The sequence below is a fragment of the Sus scrofa genome, chromosome 1, assembly GCF_000003025.6.
Source record: "Sus scrofa isolate TJ Tabasco breed Duroc chromosome 1, Sscrofa11.1, whole genome shotgun sequence".
In the NCBI taxonomy this organism is placed as follows: Eukaryota; Metazoa; Chordata; class Mammalia; order Artiodactyla; family Suidae; genus Sus; species Sus scrofa.
In genome coordinates, this window is record NC_010443.5 from 246150031 (window position 1) to 246170615 (window position 20585).

The 20585-nt window shown below is 42.7% G+C and overlaps 1 protein-coding gene across 1 annotated transcript in view; it reads right to left on the bottom strand.

Moving 5' to 3' along the window:
• Positions 1–20585, bottom strand: part of ABCA1 (ATP-binding cassette, sub-family A (ABC1), member 1) — a 134216-nt gene that overhangs the window by 5754 nt on the left and 107877 nt on the right. Inside the window, 15 exon segments of the mRNA NM_001317080.1 lie at positions 1266–1400; positions 1798–1939; positions 5230–5336; positions 6281–6343; positions 7795–7915; positions 8177–8306; positions 9359–9482; positions 11124–11268; positions 11359–11474; positions 13521–13698; positions 15073–15242; positions 15726–15800; positions 16917–17022; positions 18204–18236; positions 19756–19850. Coding sequence (NP_001304009.1) covers positions 1266–1400; positions 1798–1939; positions 5230–5336; positions 6281–6343; positions 7795–7915; positions 8177–8306; positions 9359–9482; positions 11124–11268; positions 11359–11474; positions 13521–13698; positions 15073–15242; positions 15726–15800; positions 16917–17022; positions 18204–18236; positions 19756–19850 — 1740 coding nt within the window.

Genomic DNA, 20585 nt, shown 5'->3' on the forward strand with positions numbered 1-20585 from the left:
GATTTGGTTTTAAAAGCAAAAGTATGTTTGAAACAGCCTAAGTTTTAACTTAACCATTCTATTTATTTCTTGATGAACCAGAGAACCAGATCTTACATATAAGAATGTTTCATACTTGCAACCAGTTCACTTTTAGAAATCTATCACTTAAGGAGAACACTATTTGTGTGTGTGTGTGTGTGTCTTTTTGTCTTTTCAGGGCCATACCCACGGCATATGGAGGCTCCCAGGCTAGGGGTCCAATCGAAGCTATAGCCACTGGCCTACGCCACAGCCACAGCCACAGCAACGCAGGATCCGAGCCATGTCTGTGACCTACACCACAGCTCATGGCAACGCTGGATCCTTAACCCACTAAGTGAGGCCAGGGATCAAACCTGCAACCTCAGTTCCTAGTCGGATTCGTTAACCACTGAGCCATGATGAGAACTCCTAGAACACTCTATTTTCTTAAACCAATTTAAAATTCTCCAAATAAACAGAAAGGGAAGGGAAAAAGTCCTTTCATTTCAATCATCTTTTCATAACTGACAAATAGATACTAAAAACTATTTTTGACTGAAGTCTCTACTCAAGTAAGTTTAAAATTTGGGTAAAACCCCTCTCCTTTTTTTTTTTTTTTTTTTTTTTTTGTAATTCTAGTTCAGTCTAGCTTAACCTGTCATAATGTTATATAATGTTATAACTTGCTTGTCTCAGAGTAACAAATTCCAGATTCAAATAGTCTGGATAACCTTAAAGCCTCAGCCCAAGGCTTCTTCCTGTAATAACTTCAATGTTCTTCTCCTCTACAGAAGAAAAAGGGTCAAGGGCCACTGCCTAGTCTAACCGTCTATTTCCCATTTAACTATATGTAAGGAACTGTAACCCAGGTGCTACCTGGGGGATCTTGAAGCTGTATCTACACTCTCCATCTTCAGGGGATGAACACAGATGGCACATAGAATGGTCTGGAGAAAGGTCAAATCACGTATCCAGCCTCAGCCACACTTGTTGGGGTTCCCCATGCCAGAGAAATAAGGTCCCTGGGGTATTTCCTCTTCTGAAGCATCTGAGGGTATGGCCAAGCCACCCCAGTGTGTGTCAAGGAGAAGGTCAAAGGGAGCATCCCTCTGGTTCTCAGAGGCCACTCTGCTATCCCTCAGCAGGGGGTGGGGGTTGCCATTGCCAAACCAGGCATGCACATCCCAGACATAAAGGACTTCAGAAAAGAGATGTCTTCTATTCAGGCCAGAACAAAGTTTTCCCTTCACAGTCACACTCACCAGAAAGACCACAGGGGGCCCACCGATCAAAGCCATGGCTGTTGAGAGCTTGCGCTTGTTGCCTCCACTGTAGTTCCCAGCATATTTCTCTCCATACTTCACGAGGCCCAGTTTCCGAATCGCCCACTCACCAACCTAAGAGAGATACAAAGCGCCTTGACTTTTGCTGCATTTTGGTAATTTAATCGCCCGTTCTTACACTTGCACATGAAAACTCTTTCACTGAGTAGGACCAGATTCTACAATTGTGACCCAGCAAGTGCAGAGGAGCCAACAGCAAGGGGAAGGGACTCTCAGGGGTAGGAGCTGTGCCCTTCTCTGCCCTCTAGCATCAACCTGTCCACCCATCCCTGCCCCACCGCCCCCCAGATTCCCACCCCGAAAGTAGGTGCTAAGAGCCCACGCTTCATATTGCTGCATCCTTGAGGAAGAAGAACAGCCTGAACTGATGGTCATGTGTGCAAGTCACAGCCATAATGAATACTGTCGAGATGCCAAAGGAGGCAGGCCAGCTTTCTGGTGCCCACAGTACCTTGCCAACTTCTTTCTCCGGGACTCCTCTCAAGAGGGCAAAGAACTCCACATGTTCTCTTCCAGTCAGTAGCTCTGTGATGGCATCAAACTGAGGGCAATAGCCCATGTTCTGATGTACTTCGTGGATGTTTGATAAGATACTGCAAAGAAAAAAAAAAAATTGGTCAGGTTTTAGGCATTTAGATACTCCCTGATCAGATAATCTTGCCTAATATTTCTATAAAGTGTGCATATGTGTGACAAAAATACCAGTGAGCACACTTGCTACAGCTTGAAGGAGGACCTTTTCTGCCCCCAGGATACCAGCCCCTCCTGGCAGTCAGGGTTCCTGCCTCCTCTCTCCCCAGTCCCTGGACCTGGCCCCCCAACACCTCTATCTGCAGAGATGCATTTCTGTGTTTCAGAATTCCCAGGTCCATCCCAGTTGCAGCACCGTCTTTTTTTTTTTTTTTTTTTTTTTGCTATTTCTTTGGGCCGCTCCCGCGGCATATGGAGGTTCCCAGGGCTAGGGGTAGAATCGGAGCTGCAGCCACTGGCCCACGCCAGAGCCACAGCAACGCGGGATCCGAGCCGCGTCTGCAACCTACACCACAGCTCACAGCAATGCCGGATCGTCAACCCACTGAGCAAGGGCAGGGACCGAACCCGCAACCTCATGGTTCCTAGTCGGATTCGTTAACCACTGCGCCATGATGGGAACTCCAGCACCATCTTTATCAACCACCTCAGTCACTATCCTGGGACTTTACCCTTAAGTATCCATCCCTGACTTGAGTCTGTGGCCCACATATAAGCGCCAAGTGCTTTGTGGCCCAAAGTCTCCTTCATAGCCATTCAGATCCAGGGGAGGCCCAGCTACTCGTGGTGACCCCTTCTGCTTTTTGCTGCCCATTCACTGGCTTGGACACTCCATGGCCCAGATCCCCTGGTGCCACTAAATACCCAACCCAGGCACCCTCCTGCTCTTTAAGGTTTTTTTGATCACAGACCCTCTGAGAATCTGGTGACATCAAAAAATAAACTAACAGAAACAATTTTACATATATTGGTGAGGGCAGCTTTTACGGCCTATGAAGCCAAGCTCAGGTTAAGAATCCCTGATGTAAGAGAAAGTTCTATGTTACATCTAATCTGATGACTACACTTCAGCCACCTCTGGACAGGAATGAGTTTGACCTGTCAGCAGTATTCATCCCTCTCTGCGTATCTGATAGTACTCCAAGGTCCAGCTTTTTCCAGAGTTACGGTTGTGGTGTCCACAGACACTGAGTATGCCTGGATCTCACAGCTACACAGCCCAAGCCACTTCTTAGAACCAGGCACCGTAGCCTGGGGTAGTTTTTGCTGCCTTTGCTGTGTACCCCAGGAGCTTGGGACTAGGAACAAGCCTGGAGAAGCAGCTGTGTAGCCTTAGGCCTGCTAGTCTAGAAATTCTATTCTCTTAAACCTCCTTTACACTGCTGCTGAAAAAACTTCTAAGACGGAGAGATCACGGAGATCCAGCCATGAGATCTCTAGATTTGCTCTTTTCAGTTTTATTGGCTAGTAGCTGCATGTCCATTGTTTTCAAATTGTTAGTCACCCATTAGTGCGTTGTAAAATAAATTTACTTTTTCAATGGCACAGTATAGAGCAGAATAAGAAACACCAGAGTGCTCTACAAGCAGCAGGAGTAGGTTGTGTTTTACAAAACTTTTATTTAAGCTCTATTGCGTTTTTGTGTATTTACTCGGTTGAGAGGTGAAATGTGTTTGCTATTACAGGTCGTGATCGGAAAGTTTGAAAGCCATTGCCTTGACCATTTCTGCATATAAAAAGCTCAGAGAAGTCCCACAAATTTAGAGTATGATCTGTACATTCTCAAATAAATAGCCTAATGCTGATATCAATAGTTGGCACACCCTTTAGAGAAGGCAATTTGGCAAGTATATAAGCTTTTACCTTGTAGGAATTTTCCCTGAGGAAATAATCAAGATGAATACGAGGACATATTTAGCGAAAAACAGAAACTAATCAATGTCCAACAATAAGGAATTGATGAAAAACTATAGGCGCATGTACACACACATTTTGTGCAGCAATGTAGAATTATACATCTTAGTGTATGTAGCTCATTAGGAAAGATTCATAATACGGTCATTAACAACAAAAAATTTAAAAATCTAGTTATAGTATGATCTCAATTTTGTACTGTGTCTATGTGTGTATATAAAGTAGAAAGATGTGGAGTTCCTGTCATGGCTTAGTGGTTAACGAACCCAACTAGGAACAATGAGGTTGCGTGTTTGATCCCTGGCCTCGCTCAGTGGGTTAAAGATCCGGCAATGCCGTGAGCTGTGGTGTAGATTGCAGATGCAGCTCGGATTCTATGTTGCTGTGGCTCTGGTGTTGGCCAGTAGCTACAGCTCTGATTCAACCCATAGCCTGGGAACCTCCATATGCTGCAGGTGTGGCCCTAGAAAAGACAAAAAAAAAAAAAAAAAAAAGAAAGAAAGATGTGAGATGATAGGGATGTTCTACCCCTGTGTTGTTGACAACAGCTACGCGACTCTGTAAATTGCCTAAAAGTCACGGAACTGTACTTTTTTTTCTTTTTATGACCACACCCGTGGCATATGGAAATTCCCAGGCTAGGAGTGGAATCAGAGCTGCACCTGCTGGCCACAGCCATAGCCACAGCCACCGCAATGGGGATCCGAGCCATGCTTGTGACCTACACCACAGCTCACCCAACACCGGACACTTAACCCACTGAGCAAGGCCAGAGATCGAACCCACCTCCTCATGGGTACTAGTGGGGTTTGTTACCACTGAGCCACAATGGGAACTCCTTGCATTGTACTCTTAAAACAAGTAAACTGTATGGTATGTAAATTATACCTGAACAAAGTTGTTAAAAAAATAGAGTGAGACTAAAATGAAATGTAAATAGTAGTTATCTCTAGGCAGAGGGATTATAGATGATTTTTATTTTCTTCTTTATGGCTTACTGTATTTCAAAATTTAAAAAAAAAATTTTTTTTTTGGCCATGCCTGTACCATGGCAGTGACCTGAGCAATGACAATGCTGGATCCTTAACCTGCTGTGTCACAAGGGAACTCCACATTTCAATATTTTTTCTTTCTTTTTAAGCTGCCCCGTGGCATATGGAGTTCCTGGGCCAGGGATGAGATCCAAGCCACAGCTGTGACCTATGCCACTGCTGTGGCAATGCCAGATTCTTTAACCCACTGTGCTGGGCCAGGTATCAAACCTGAATCCTGCAGCTGCAACTATGCTACAGATCCCCTTGCACCACAGCAGCAACTCCACATTTCAACATTTTTAGAAACAATATAGTGCTGTTACAATCAGAAAAAATAACAATATATTCATTTAAATAAAGTTTTAAAAAAATCTTCAGGGCAAAATACGGACTGATTTTCTCACCTATTTTTGTTAAGAAAAGCATCTCCTCCAGTAACAGTGGTATCGCCAGTTAACATCTTGAAAGTTGATGATTTTCCAGCCCCATTAACACCCAGAAGTCCAAAGCACTGAAAAAGATTGCGTAAGCTGTATAAGCAAACTACAGAAAATCTGAATATAAATATAAATATAAATCAGCTTCATTTTTATGTAACATGATCCTAAAACATCATTCTTAACAGAGTCAAATATTTACATGTTTTAGAAATCAGATAGAGATTTAAATATATGTTTTATAATGGGACCATTTTAAGTGTTGGTGTATTTGTAAATATTATTTGAGTCATCAGGGTAAGGCCAAAGTTAATGTGTGAAAAAGCATGAAAGCCACCAAGTCAGATTTCGCCATCCATCTAATGTGGCTAAAGGGCATATAGGAATACAAACATGAATGAGAAGGGAGAAAAATCTATTTTTTTAAGTCTATTTGAATTTCCTTATCATCTTGAATGGATCATAAAATCTTTTTTTGGATGTGCATGCTTTTCTTAAATTGCCTGAGATTATCCAAAATCATTCACTTTTGACATCTGGGGTCTCCAACCTTTCAATGACTGATTGTGCAACATAGGTATAAACAGAGACCCCTTTTAAAATCACTTTAGGAGTTCCCGTCGTGGCGCAGTGGTTAACGAATCCGACTAGGAACCATGAGGTTGCGGGTTCGGTCCCTGCCCTTGCTCAGTGGGTTAACGATCCGGCGTTGCCGTGAGCTGTGGTGTAGGTTGCAGACGCGGCTCGGATCCCGCGTTGCTGTGGCTCTGGCGTAGGCCAGTGGCTCCAGCTCCGATTCGACCCCTAGCCTGGGAACCTCCATATGCCGCGGGAGCGGCCCAAAGAAATAGCAACAACAACAACAACAAAAGACAAAAGACAAAAAAAATAAAAAATAAAAAAATAAAATAAAATAAAATAAAATCACTTTAAACCCCTTATAGACCTTGTTGTTTGACTGGAGCAGAGACAGTCTGAATTAAGAGGGGCAAATCCAACACAGACAAAATGTCTTTACCTCGCCAGGAGGAATGCCAACGCAAATCCTGTCAACAGCAGGCTTCCTCTTCCTTCTATATATCTGCAACAAAAGGCAAAAATTCATGAGCCGCAGTGACTCACAACTGTCCCAGACAACGTGGAAGAGGGAATTACGACTTCAGCACACCACGAAATAAGACTCATCAGTAAGACTAAGTCACACATTTGATATGCTAAAGCTTTGGTCCACCTCTGTGGGAACTGGCTTCCAAATTACTCTGAAACTCAAAATACAAGTGAAATTTCTTTTTCTTTCTTGACCTAATACCAGCCTTTTAAAAAACATATTGGTTATTAATATCTACATAATTTTTTTGTCTTTTGTCTTTTTAGGGCCACACCCGGGGCATATGGAGAGTCCCAGGCTAGGTCAAACTGCAGCTGTAGCTGCCGGCCTATGCCACGGCCACGCATATCTACATAATTTTAAATTGAATATATAAAGATATTGTAGCTATTTAAAAAATTAAGTTCTACAGGGTAAAAGTTGGTTATTAAAACTTTGCAAATATTGAACATATCACAAAAAAGTGAATTGTTGGGATTCTGGCACCTAGAAAGGGCTGAAACAGACTCTCCTCTTAAGCAACGGAGATTTACCAGCTTTTTGGACCATGAAACTCAAAATCAATCATTTTATTCTCCCTACCTCAGCTTTGAGTTGATATACAATGTTAGTATGTTTTAATAACATATAAATGTGAGTGTGACTATTCACAATAGCCAAGACATAGAAACAACTTAAATGTCCATCACCAGATGAACAGATTAAGAAGATCTGGTATATATACACAATGGAATACTACTCAGCCATAAAAAAGAACAAAATAATGCCATTTTGCAGCAACATGGATGGAACTAGAGACTCTCATACTAAGTAAAGTAAGTCAGAAAAAGACAAATACCATATGCTATCACTTATATCTGGAATCTAATATATGGTGCAAATGAACCCTTCCACAGAAAAGAAAATCATGGACGTGGAGAACAGACTTGTGGTTGCCAAAGGGGAGGGGGAGGGAGTGGGAGGGATTGGGAATTTGGGGTTAATAGATGCAAACTATTGCCTTTGGAATGGATAAGCAATGGGATCCTGCTGTATAGCACTGGAGACTATGTCTGGTCACTTGTGATGAAGCATGACAATGTGAGAAAAAAGAATGTACACATGTACGTATAACTGGGTCACTTCGCTGTGCAGTAGAAAACTGACAGAACACTGTAAATCAGCTATAATGGAAAAAAATAAAAATCATTATTAAAAAATGTAAGTGTGAAAAACAAATATACTCAAGAATGAGCATTCGCATTACAATTATTCTCAGTAGGGTTTCTTTAATTACAAAGTCCCCACGGTGTATTTTAAATAGAATTAAATTGACATTTTAGGAAGCATGCTCTTTTTACTAAGCAAGTCAGCAAAATGCTAGTTTCTAACACAGAAAGCTGAAAAAAATGAAGAAAAGTTGTTATAGCCTGTCATTGCCTCACCTTAGTCAACTCCTTGATTTCCAAGATATCATTCTGTCCTCCACCATCAAGAATTCTCTGTCTTTCCCGCCTCACATCTTCATCCTCATCATTCAGAGGAGGAAGCTTTGCCTTTACAGGTCTGAGGGGGGAGAAATTTTAAAAAAGAATCAACCTTTCAAGTCATGTTCCAAGTCAAAGACCCAGTTTCTGAAGCGGTCCTATAAAATTCATGCTCCAGGGTTTCCAGGATTGGCAGTGTTGGGGGCCCACGGGAGGAAAATCGAGTCTGATATTCTGCCTTGAGTTCAAGTCAATCGAACTACCACCAGCTGGGTGTTTCCCTGTGCTGCTCCTCCGTGACACTCCACCACCACTCCCTGAGCGCTGCAAGAAAGCTCACCTGGGTCTGATGAAGAATCTGTACTGAATCAGCACTGTGATGAGGAAGAACACCACCCCTTCCACGGCCATGGCGAAGAGGTTTCGCCCCACCAAGTCCCAAGACAGGGGCGAGACAAAGCGATTCTCCCCTGGTAGACACAAGGCAAAGATGCGGTCTGAACAGAGGCACCAAAGACCACAGCCCTCCCTCAAATTCAGGCTCGAATTCACCTATGTTCCTAGAAACACCATTGGTTATTGCCCATGACAAGGAGGAAAAATAAGGGACTCCCTACTTTCCACTATCTTCTGATTTAAGATAAAGTTTTGGGAAAACATATTGCAACCCAGTATCAATTGGAATTTCGGAGCATATGTGTATTCACTCTGCAGCCTCATCTAAGACATCTCATGTTTCCTTTTTAATGAGACACACCAAAATCCTTGGTAAAAAGGCAAACAATCTCAGGTAATTTTTAGGATCAGTATTTTAACAAAAGTTTCACTAAGATCAGAAAGCACTTTAAAAAGATGCCCCTTTCAGTAGCATATATAATGTAACTTGATGACTCAATTCACCTGGTCTTACGTAAATATTTCTTAAGTTCCTTATACATCTCCTTTGTACTTCCAAGTTAAAAAAAAAAAAAAAAAAAAAAAAGTCCCTCTTCTATGCCCATTAAATAGCATAGCCCATTCTAACTGGCTCTAACTATGAGCCAGTCAATAAAGAATAGTAATGTGGCCACAGGAGAAATATTTTTTAAAAGACTCTAAAGGCAGAAAGAGCTGCAGTAAATTACCTTTTCATAGACTATGTAAAAGGTAATATTATGACCACATCTGCAGGTCCATGATTTTCCTAAAAGAGCCAAAGTCTGCATCTTTCCTTCTGATTCTCTGGCCTGTATCTAATTCTTAAAGCTGTGGTTTGACTTTTCCAATGACTGACAAATCCCACCAGTGTTATCAGGCTCTGGGTCCAAACTAAAGCCAATTTTTTCCTTACCTCCAAAACTACCCTCCCTCCGCTTGTGCCCAAGACTTGTGCCACAACCAGCTGTGCTGTCATGAGCCCTATCAGTGGAGAGATGCCCTGTGCCCAGTCACCAGCCTCTTTCTAAAACCAAGGCCAAAGTACCAAGGCTCATGCAAACGGCCATTGCTATTAAAACATCCAGCAACCCCTGCTGTCACTCACCAAACCTTTCCAAGGCATCAGCCATTGCCTGGTTTTTCACCATGTCAATGAGCCCCCGTCCCAGGCAAAAATGTGGGAAGATCAAGAACACAGACTTCAGGATATCATTGATGTTATTCAGCTTCTAAAAAAATAAGACAGAGAGAGATTGTATGTCTTTTGTGATTCAGGCTAAAAATTTATCAAAAGTGTAAAATATGGCAATGAAGAAAAAATTTGATTCCCTGAGGTCACACTGAACCTTTGAATTCAGACACCAATAAATAGCAGTAGCTATAGCCGATGATATATCACATAATAAAATGTTGCTCTTTAGAAAATTTGGAATAATGCTATCGGGTATGGAGAAATATGAGCAAAGTTTAGAAACATGATTATATTTAATCAGCAGCAAAACCATCATAAAATATTTGCTTAGCATTTTAATAGCAAATTGCTCATGTCTAGGTCAATATTTCAGTTTCAGGATTCTGTCAGAATTTTAAAAATTCTACTGGAATATAACACTCCAACAGTGGCCAAATAACTAACAATTGAGTAAGCGGCTCTGTGTTGGATGCACTGTGCTACGGCACAGGAGAGGCAAAGATGAACAAGAAACAGTCTCAACTCTGAGGAAGACAGACGTGGAAATGGGAAGTTACTATATAGTTGGATATGTGTTGTACTGGAGACATGAATTATGTGGGCTCTGGGAGCACAGGGAAGGGAGAGAGCACCTCCCACAAGGCAGGAAAGAAAAGCTTCACATTCAAGCTCGACCTTGAAGGGCTAGTGAGATTCTACCAGACTGTGATGAAGGCATCACAGAATCCAGCAGTATCTCACAGGGTTAGTGAAAAGCTCCAGCACAAAAGTGGCCTCTCTGCCACTGATGCCCCTGAAGAGGTTCATGCTGGTGAGGACCAGGGAGGCTGATCTGGGGATCTTGAATCAGGAGTTACAAGGGTATGGAAGGCTTAAGGAACAACTCTGCTGAAGCTTACCATGCCTTGGGCAAGGGTATGGTGGGAGCTGTCCAGGAAGGGCTGCATACCTCTGAGAGGCCCTGTGTGCTACGTTCAGGTGCTTAGACAAACACAACAATAGGAATGGACAAGGAACCTTGTTTAAGACAGCTGTAGTTGGAGGAACTGGGAAGGTGACCAACTGAATGTGAGAAATAAGCAAAAGCCACGCATATAAAATGGCTCTAATGCTGCCAGCTGGGGTGGCTAGGTGGCTGATAATGCCATCCAGTGTGACAGGAATGGCAAGAGAAATTCTGGGTTCTAAAGAGAAGATGGTTAGGACCTGGCCAATCTGGAGTTTCTTTCAGTTATCTCAACAGAGCCATCCACTAGGCAAGTGAGAATGTGAGACCAGAGTTCATGGGAACAGTTAGGGCTAATGGCACCGATCTGAGAGAGGATAATGTAAGACATAGAGAGGTGGTGGTAAAAGCATCCAGAATGAATGGATCACCCAGAGGCAGCATTTAAAGTGAAGAAGAAGACGGCAGAGGACCGAATACTGGGGAAAGCAACATTTAAACAGAAAGTGGTATGAAAGAACTTGCCAAAGGAAACAGAAAGGTTCGAACAGAGACATATAAGAAAAAGGGGAAAAGAGAGGTACTATGTAAATCCAGGGAAGACAGACTCTGCAAAAGGACAGAGTGGCCCATGGTGTCAACACCTCAGGCAAGTAGAGTAAGACCATGATTAAACACGATCCTCTGGCTCCCAGAGATGCTCATTCCAACATCTGCTCCCGCAGAACTCACGTTGTTGGTGAAGAGCTCCAGCACAAAAGTGGCCACACTGCCATTGATGCCGATGAAGAGGTTCACGCTGGTGAGGACCACGTAGGCTGTGCTGGGGATCTTGAACACGAAGGAGGCGGGGTACATGAGAGGTGTGATGGACCACCTGGTGAGGCACAAAGACACATGTCCACTGGGGGTCCCCTGCCTTCCCTCTGACATTGGACACCACTTGCCCCATCCAGAGATGCCTTACCCATACAGCAGAAGGAGAAGTGCTAGCACAGGCAGGTTGGTGGAGGATACATAGGACTTCTGCTGGAAGCAGATAAAGATGATAATGACCAGCGTGGCGGGGACCACATAGTTGCACTAAAAGGGAAAACAAGGAAATTGAGTTCACCCCTAAGACAAAGATACGACCCATCTCAAGTCTTTACCATCATCAGACAAGAAAGGGCAGATAAAGGGCACATTGAAGAATAACTCTGAATTAATGAAGCCATAGAAACCATCAATCAAAAGACTGGACAATACATTTTGACAAGCATTTTCCCCCTGGATGATTTTATAAACTGCATGTCCTTTCTGTCTTTCCAACAGATAAGCCAAGGTGTCACGCTCGGTAAACTTACTGAACAAAGGATTTTCAGTCAGAGTAATTTCAATTTCACAGGCAGCAAGTAAGCTGCTGTTATTCTTCCCAAAGATGATTGTGTCTGTTACATCATTAATGCTATATTATAGTCTTCCCAAGTTCAATCTCACTTGTAATCTATTTATGAGGTAAGCATTTATAACATGAATGTCAGAACTGTTTCATCATACCGAGACTAATTTTAAAGTCTGTCTCGACAGTGTCTCAAGCATTAAAATGCAGAAATAAAGACTTGACCACAGGACAATTATGAGGATTCACAGCTGGCAGCACAAAGCACAGGCAGGGAGCTGGTAGCGGGCTCGTCAGCTGTTAGAAGAATTTGTAGCTTCAGACCGCAGGGCTCTGCACCTCAGTCTCATCCTACTCAATTGTGTTTTTCAACAATTTAGATGAAGACACACTTACATCAAATTTCGGAGGCTCAAAAGCCAAGAGGGATAGATAATACACAGGAAGGTAATTCTGAGTCAGAGGCTTGATCCTTTACCTCTGAATCTCATATGCCTGGCAGAGTCAGTCACATAGTGAGCATTCAGTCTGTTTGTGCTTATTGAATAAAGCAATTATTGGATCAAAGTGAAAATAAAACACTACACAAAATTCAGTGTAACAGGAATAAACATAAAGTTCATTCTGGTTAATCATATATATATATGTGTGTGTGTATATATATATGATTTATATATAGGTTCAAAAAAGTCAATTGCATTAGTGTATGGTGAAAGAGACTTCTTTTAACAATACCTGTGAAATAGAGGTTTCAGTTTACTACCAACTTGCCAACAAGACAGTGCTACTTCCACAATGGAATACTCTGGGCTATGTGATAGAAGCATGAGATAAAGATCAACTCCCTCTAGACTCATAACCATTCAGACCACAGCCTGAACATAAGATTAATTCTAGGCTTTGCTTTTCAAAAGGCACAGGAGCCATCTGGAGCGTGGCCAGAGAGAGGCAATCAGGTCAGAACGGTGACGAGTCTGACAGGCTTGCTGTAACCAACACAGACACCATCACATCATCACCACTCACATTCGTACAGTGCATCAGAGATTCCAAAGTGTGCTCTCATATATCATCTCATCTGGGGAAGACTAAGGGTAAACGATAGTTGTCTTCGAATATCTGAAGGACTGTTCAGCTGGAGAAGAATTAAATTTCTTCTACAGGGCCCACAATGAACAGAACTCTTAGGGAGATATATTTGAACTCCACTTTACAAAAATTAGAACTTTAGAACTTTTTTTGAAGTCTTCCATATTGGTTCAAACAGAAGCGATGTATTATAGCTGGCATGAAAATATACTTGCAATGGATGGATAAGCTTCTGGTTAATCTTTTAAATTTTTAAAATTCTTTTAAAATTTTTCAAATGACAGATAAAGTCCCTAGGAAGATAAAATGCACCCTAACTCTGCAGGTTTCAATCTAACAGACATGCTAGAGGCATTGGCCTTGAGTTTTGAATAAAATTCTTCCATCTCAGTTTCTCTGACAAGTTGTCACCTAGCGAATGAGATGGTGGTGGTATTAACTGCAGACAGTGTAGACGAATTCCCTCTCCCACGTGAGGTCAGCTCTGTGCTCAAGGCCATGTTCAGTGACATGAAAGTGTACAACTGTGTCTGCCTTTTGCTTTTCATTCCTCTTTAGAGACAGCTAGAACATTTCTTGGTGCTAGCTGGGGGTCTCCCATCCATCCAAGCCAGAGCCCTGAGGGAGGTTTATAAAGCAGCCATAGACCGGATTCCTACCATGTCCCAGACAAAGTTGGAGAGCCAGTAGATGACAGGCTTCACTCCGCTGATGAATTGCAGGTGCTTGGCTTTGCTGACCCGCTCCTGGATCAGGAACACAACAAAGCTGGCTGGGACGAAGGACATCGCAAAGATGACACAGATGGAGACGAGGACATCCACCGATGTGGTCATCCTGAAAAAGACAGTGCAGCTGAGGACTCAATCAGGAGGATGGACACACACACACAAACATCTGAAGTATAGCTCAGGAAATGCAGCCTGTTCATCACACATAGTTTATTTAGGGTTAAAGATGATTATTCCACGCCACAACTACAGCAATGCAGGATCCGAGCTGCATCTGCAACCTATGCCACAGCCCATGGCAACGCCAGATGCTAAACCCATTAAGCGAGGCCAAGGATTGAACCTGCATCCTCATGGACACTAGTCGGGTTCCTAACCCACTGAACCACAATAAGAACTCCAAGATGATTATTTTTAAATTAAAAGAAAATAATTCAAGTGCAAAACTAATTCCACTGAGGCCAAAAAGCATCCACTGCCATAATGAAATTATTATAGGAAATCTAAGAGTGGCCTAATGGCATTCACTTCGTTCCACTATCTTTGATCTTCTATGATCAACAAGTTAAAAATTTTCACACATAGAGGACTAGTGTAGATTGAAAACTAAATAAAGCAGAAATACTAATGTGAAATTATTCGAACAATAATTTCTGGCTGTAAATTATTATAAACAGGTTTGACAACAAAAGCACACGGCATATCAATCTAAAACATTGAAAAAATTCTATCAGATTCTTATTATGAGAAGAATAGTCTTACGAATCCATTAAATGGAGCATAATATAAACTATTTCTCTACATCAATTTTACATAAACTTGGTATAAAGATCCTAGTGACATATTGATATTCTACATGAGCGAAGCAGAAATTATAACTGTGTTATGCTCCATATCCAGGAAAGGAACCTAACATATGTTGTATGTCAGCCATGTGCTGAATGCTGGACCTGGCAATTTACCTGAATTACCTCATTTAACACCATACATCTAGAAAATTTAGAAACCACATCAAACCCAGATCTCTATCATTTTAAAGGCTACACACTCCAAACTAGATCATACTGGCTTTAACTTCGCACACACACACACTCCAAGAATTAAACACACAAGCTGATTTAAAAAAAAAAAAAAGCGTGTTTCATCAAGTTTAAAAATAGTGGTTTCAAAATGAATGAAACTGATTTTTTTTTATTAAATACTGTGTTAAGAGTGAGTTAAAATATATTAGAATTGTAGTAACAATTTACCTTACTTTCTATGAATTCACTAAATGTAATAATGGCTTTAATATATCAGTCATCTAATTCATAAGCTGATCATTTTCTGTCCAAAGCCTGGATCAACCCAGACACACCATAATGTTACTGTTTCCCCAGCTATTACTCTTCAACCAGCATCATACTTCCTTCCCCTACTCCACAATCCCAAATACCCTCACCTCTCCCCACCGGATGCATCCAGACATCGCAACACTTACAGAGCCACTTCTGAGAGCTGCTGCTTGGTGAGGTTCAGGGGGTGATTGAAAGCAGTAATCCCATACTGGCTGGGGTTCTCTCCCTTCTGCAGGTTGGCCCGAAGAATGGCATTGTTGATGACATTCAAGAAAGAACTGATGGCATGCCAGCCCTTGTTATTGAACCACACCTGAAATGAAACATACCAGGTACGAGGGACTGCTCCCAAACTATGCTCCCGGAGGTAGGGACACACACACAAAGCATGCATGTAAACTTCAGAAATTCCAGTCATACCCCAAGATAAAACATTATGGTCAAAGAACATGGCAAAGAGGTAAAAGCAGCCAGGCACTGTGCTGACTCTCTTGAACTCATCTAATCCTCACCATGATCAGCCATGATCACTGTCTCCGTTTTAGAGATTAGGAAACCGAGGCTTAGACAGGTTAAATAACTTGGTCAAGTTCATAATGGTTCCTCTGGTGCGGCTGGTGGCAAAAGAAGTTCTCTTCATCATTATACCATATGGCCTCCCTGATAAAATTTTCTGTCACTGTCTTTTCTGCCTTGTCTTTTCTATCATAAATCAATGTTATCATGAGCTGAAAGTACTTTGGGGAACATAAGGATTATTGCTCATCAAGAAGCTACTGGAGCAAAGAGCTTTTACCTTGACGTTATTTTTCGTGTCCAGTCCTGTCATGAACCTTCCCAAGTTGCTGAGAAATCGATCTGCAGAGCTGTCCTGTGAACAACAGAGACCTGCTTCAGCTGGGACCGTTCACAATGTGAGGGCAACAGGAAGTCTAGAGTCAGTGAATAATGGGACAACCTCATGAAGGGCAACACCACCACTGCCTCGTTCACTGAAATGAAACTTAAGGCCACTGAATAACTGGCTCCTGAGAGACAAGTGACCAGAAGTCTAAAGCATTGATGTTGCCATGAGCCACAAGTCTTAAAGTAACAAGGGAGAAGCTCTGTGACTTCAAGTCCCAAGATGAAGATGTCTGATTAAAACTAGTGGTGAGGACTCTTCACCGTATTCCTCTGACGTCATCCTAAGACCCTAAATTACACTCAATGTGCAGATGTGTCCGATTCATGGGGTCTATGCCTCAAAGGCACAGACAGATACAGACTCCGGGACTATCATGCTGTCCATCACCCTAGAGTCTGTATCATCTGACCCCCTAAACTCCAACTTAGAAATGGGGAACTTGAGACACAGATAAATGAAGTGAGTGTTTATCAGATTCCAAAGCCAGGTGCCAGCTTAAAGTGAATGATTCACTTCCTGTTTAACCAGGGATTGTATTAGAAAAACATGTTTGGAGTTCCCAGCGGTAACAAACCCAACTAGAATTCATGAGAATGTGGATTCAATCCCTGGCCTCGCTCAGAGGGTTAAGGATCTGGCATTGCCGTGAGCTATGTTGTTGGTCGCAGATGCGGCTCAGATCTGGCATTGCTGTGGCTGTGGTGTAGGCTGACAGCTGCAGCTCTGATCCGACCCCTAGCCTGGGAACTTCCATATGCCGCAGGTGTGGCCCTAACAAGAACACAACAAAAAGCCAGAAAAATATGTTCAATGCCCAGTTGATTTACCCACTGGCCAAACTTATAAATTTAGGTTATTCTGAGAGGTGCTGAATCTCTGCATTTGTTCTGGATCTGAGTCTTCAGACATTTAATACACACTGAGTGGCTCAGTCTTGTCTGGCCCAAGATCACTAAATGCCCAGTGATGGCTTTATACTTGAACATCTTCAATAAGAAGCTGCCAGGTGATACCTGCCAACTACTCCCAGGTACCAGTAATTCACTTTCTGTCTGACACCTCTCAGGATAGATACCATACCTTGGCTACCTTCAAGTGTTTCTTCATTTGCTTGATGGCATCATTAACTTCTTCACTCGGAGGAAGTGACTGATAATTACTGGCACCCAGGGAAAACCCACCATACCTAAAAGAACAGCCTGGCATTAAAACACAGACAGTGTGGAGTACCATATCACTCAGCAGCAGACACTGCCTAAGTATGTAATGCTTCATTCAGATGAACTGCCTTGTCAAAGCAGGACCAAAGTTAGACTCAGACAAAATTTCACCTTGGCCTCCTCTAATGGATTCTGGCAATCTCTTTATTCTTATGGCTCCTGTCCACGTGGGAGGGACCTGGGTCCGATTATTCACAGAGTGAGACATCTGAGATATTGAGGTAAGAATGCTCACCCATCTCACAGATGCTTCTCCCACTCTGGTGGCTCAGGCCTGAACTTGGGTCTTGGGGCAAGCAGATAGGGAGTCAGGATGAGCAGTGAGGAACGCTGACCAAGGAGGCCAGGGAGGGCTTATAGACAGGCCATGGCTCTTTGCTAGCAGGAGGACCACAATAGGGTCCTGCATCCACTCTGCTCAGAGGTACTCAGTAGGTCCTGGCTTTGGGGGAAAAGGCAAAGGGGAAAGGTGGCAGACAGTGACAAAAGGTCAAGTTTTGAGGCAGCCATTTAAGGCATCTCATTTTTCATGAGAAAGATGAGCTTCAAGGATCCTTCTTTCTTCTCTTGCCAAGTTCCACTTCTCCTTCAAAACTCAAAGGGATATGAGCACGGGTTCAGGGTGGAGAATGGTGGGGAGAGAGCCTGATTACATCAGAGGACAGAATGATTCTTTCTATCTCCATGGAACTCTGGTTTTATTTCCTAATAGAAATATTGTTTCTAAAACGAAAAAACACTCATATGGATAAGTGAGCTGAAATACAATGAAAACAGATGGTTTTGATGTCTTTTATTTCATCTAAGACCTTCTCAGTTATTCCAAAGGCCTGAAAAATTGTCCTTGAATCCCTAGACCGCCATCCCTGATTTGATGAGTTTAACTAGCATAGGTATTCTCCTCACAAGAATTCCCGTCAAGTCCTGAGAAACCCAAGAGGAACTCCTGCCTCTCCTCAAGGAGATCAGTGTGCCAAATATTCCAAAGGCCTCTGAAGTGGCAGCTGGGCACTGAGCAAAAATGCTAAAGGCAAATCAATCCCTAAACCAACAGCTTTCCAGGATCCAAGACTCCTGCATCAAAGTCATCTTCCTAAACTTCAAGAGTCAAGGAAAAGTAAAAGAAAGTACAGAGCTGTCAACTTACCTAAACTCATTCACCCAGATCTTGTTCTTTAAGCTGCAAAAGGCCAAAGACAAAGAAATCAGAAATCAGTTCAAAGAAACATTGATCCTATTCCTGATGATACAAAGGGAGTAAATGTCTGCTTGAGGATACAACAAAGGGCCAGAAATAATCCTATGATCAGGCTGGTGCTATAGGGTTTTGCCAATGTCTAATCAGCATGTCTTTTCTTCCCCTCCTACTAAAACCTCATTGTTTAGATAAACATCAGACCTTATATTAAAACAATTCAAGGAGTTCCCATAGTGGCACAGTGGTTAACGAATCCGACTAGGAACCATGAGGTTTCGGGTTCGGTCCCTGCCCTTGCTCAGTGGGTTAACGATCCGGCGTTGCCGTGAGCTGTGGTGTAGGTTGCAGACACGGCTCGGATCCCGCGTTGCTGTGGCTCTGGCGTAGGCCAATGGCTACAGCTCCTGGCTACAGCTCCGATTAGACCCCTAGCCTGGGAACCTCCATATGCCGCGGGAGCGGCCCAAGAAATAGCAAAAAGACAAAAATAATAAATAAATAAATAAAATAAAACAATTCAAAACCCAACAGATGCGATCAAATGAGAAACTTTTCAAATTCAAAATGACAGATCAATTATGGATGATGTATGGAGAGGTGATGTCTCCTTCTTGGAAACTCACAGTAACTGTCATTCAAGCATACACTTATCATGAAAAGCCACTAGAACTCCTAACTTACAAGCCCAACTAACCAAGCTGATGGGAAGGAAACCAAAGCAAATGTTTTCTGAACATCAACTAAGTACAGCAGCCCCCTTTATCTGGAGGGCATAAGTTCCAAGATCCCCAGCAGATGCCTGTAACCATGGATAATACTGACCCCAACATATACTGTGGGTTTTTTTCCTATGTCTCCTGTCAATTTCTGTGAAGGTCAATAGGGCCACTATTATGTAGAATAAGGACACAAGTACTATAATACTGGACAGTCGGACTGATGATCGAAGAGAGCCAAGGCAGGTAGCACTGATGGTGTGGGTATGCTGAACAAAGGGACAATTTCATCCTGGGCCCCAGGAAGCTATGTGCTCTCCCAAGGCTCCACGGCCAAGACAGGCCACTAAGTCTGCCCAGGACTCACTTTATAACTCCACATGTTATCATCCACTCCATCCACAAAAGGTACTTTCTAGGCACCATTTCATTTAATCCCAACATCCTTACTATAACTAGTAAGAACAACATCCTTACTATATTTTACACAATCTAAGGCTTTCAAAGGATAACTGGCTGCCCAGCATCGAACAGCTATTAAGTGGCAGAATTAGAATTTGAATCCAGATTTATTTTTATTCTGGAAGCAGGCAACCTCTGTCTTGAAGCTGAATGTGCAGATTATTTCCCATCATCTTTTACAATTTGAAAGAATGTCCAAACTTCCAAAAGACAACATCAGGCCAAAATGTGATGTTTCCCTATTATTCAATCTATCATTTTTAGACCTTTCATTCCTATGGTCCGTAATGACGAAGCAGGTATTGAGTTTCGTAAATAATGACCTTTTGGCTATGATCTGCACATAGGTCTTCACCAGGTAATCCGAAATGTTTCTTCCCGTCAGGTTCTGAAGGATGTCCGCGGTGTTCTGTTTTCTCTGTTATCACAGAAAACCAAGCACATGTGTCTTTATGGACCAGAATTGGGATAGGAAACAAATCAAGGACAATAATGACACATGTCCCTGAAAATATGTACCACAGTGTGACCAGACTCTGCTCACAGGGCCTAAGCACCTACATCAGCCACCACCAGGCCTGGCCCAGGGTCAGATGGCCCCCAGCATGGCCATTCACTCATGCCAAGCCAAGGGGTTCCCCAGCGAATTTATTCTGAGTAACTAACAACAGACCATCAAGCATGAGTCTTCATGGTTACAGTAGGTTTTTAGGGAGCAGCATCAGTGACCATGCCTAGTGATTTCTTAGGTTCACTGGAATTATACTGATGAAGAGATGTTATTTTAAGTTGAGGTAGCCAGGTCTACTTTAAGTTCTCACAACATTTAACCTGGATGCTGGCAAAGCAGCAGAGAGACACCACAAGCAAGCCTCTTCCTAAAATCATTCTCGGAAAAAAAAAATCATGGCTCAGAATTGCTGCCGTCACTCAGAGTCTCAGGACGTCAGAGTTGTAAGACCCAGAGCTCATTGCCCAGCTTCCCCAAATCGGCAGGGAGGAGACAGGCCCGGGGATTCAGAGTGGCCTGAACAAGGTCACTAGCTCATCTGTGGCAGAGACAGAGATGAAAGGGACTTGTGACAGTCTGTCCTATGACACTATCTGTGTGCGAGAGGCCACAGTATGCCTTCCACAGCCCACCAGTGCAGAG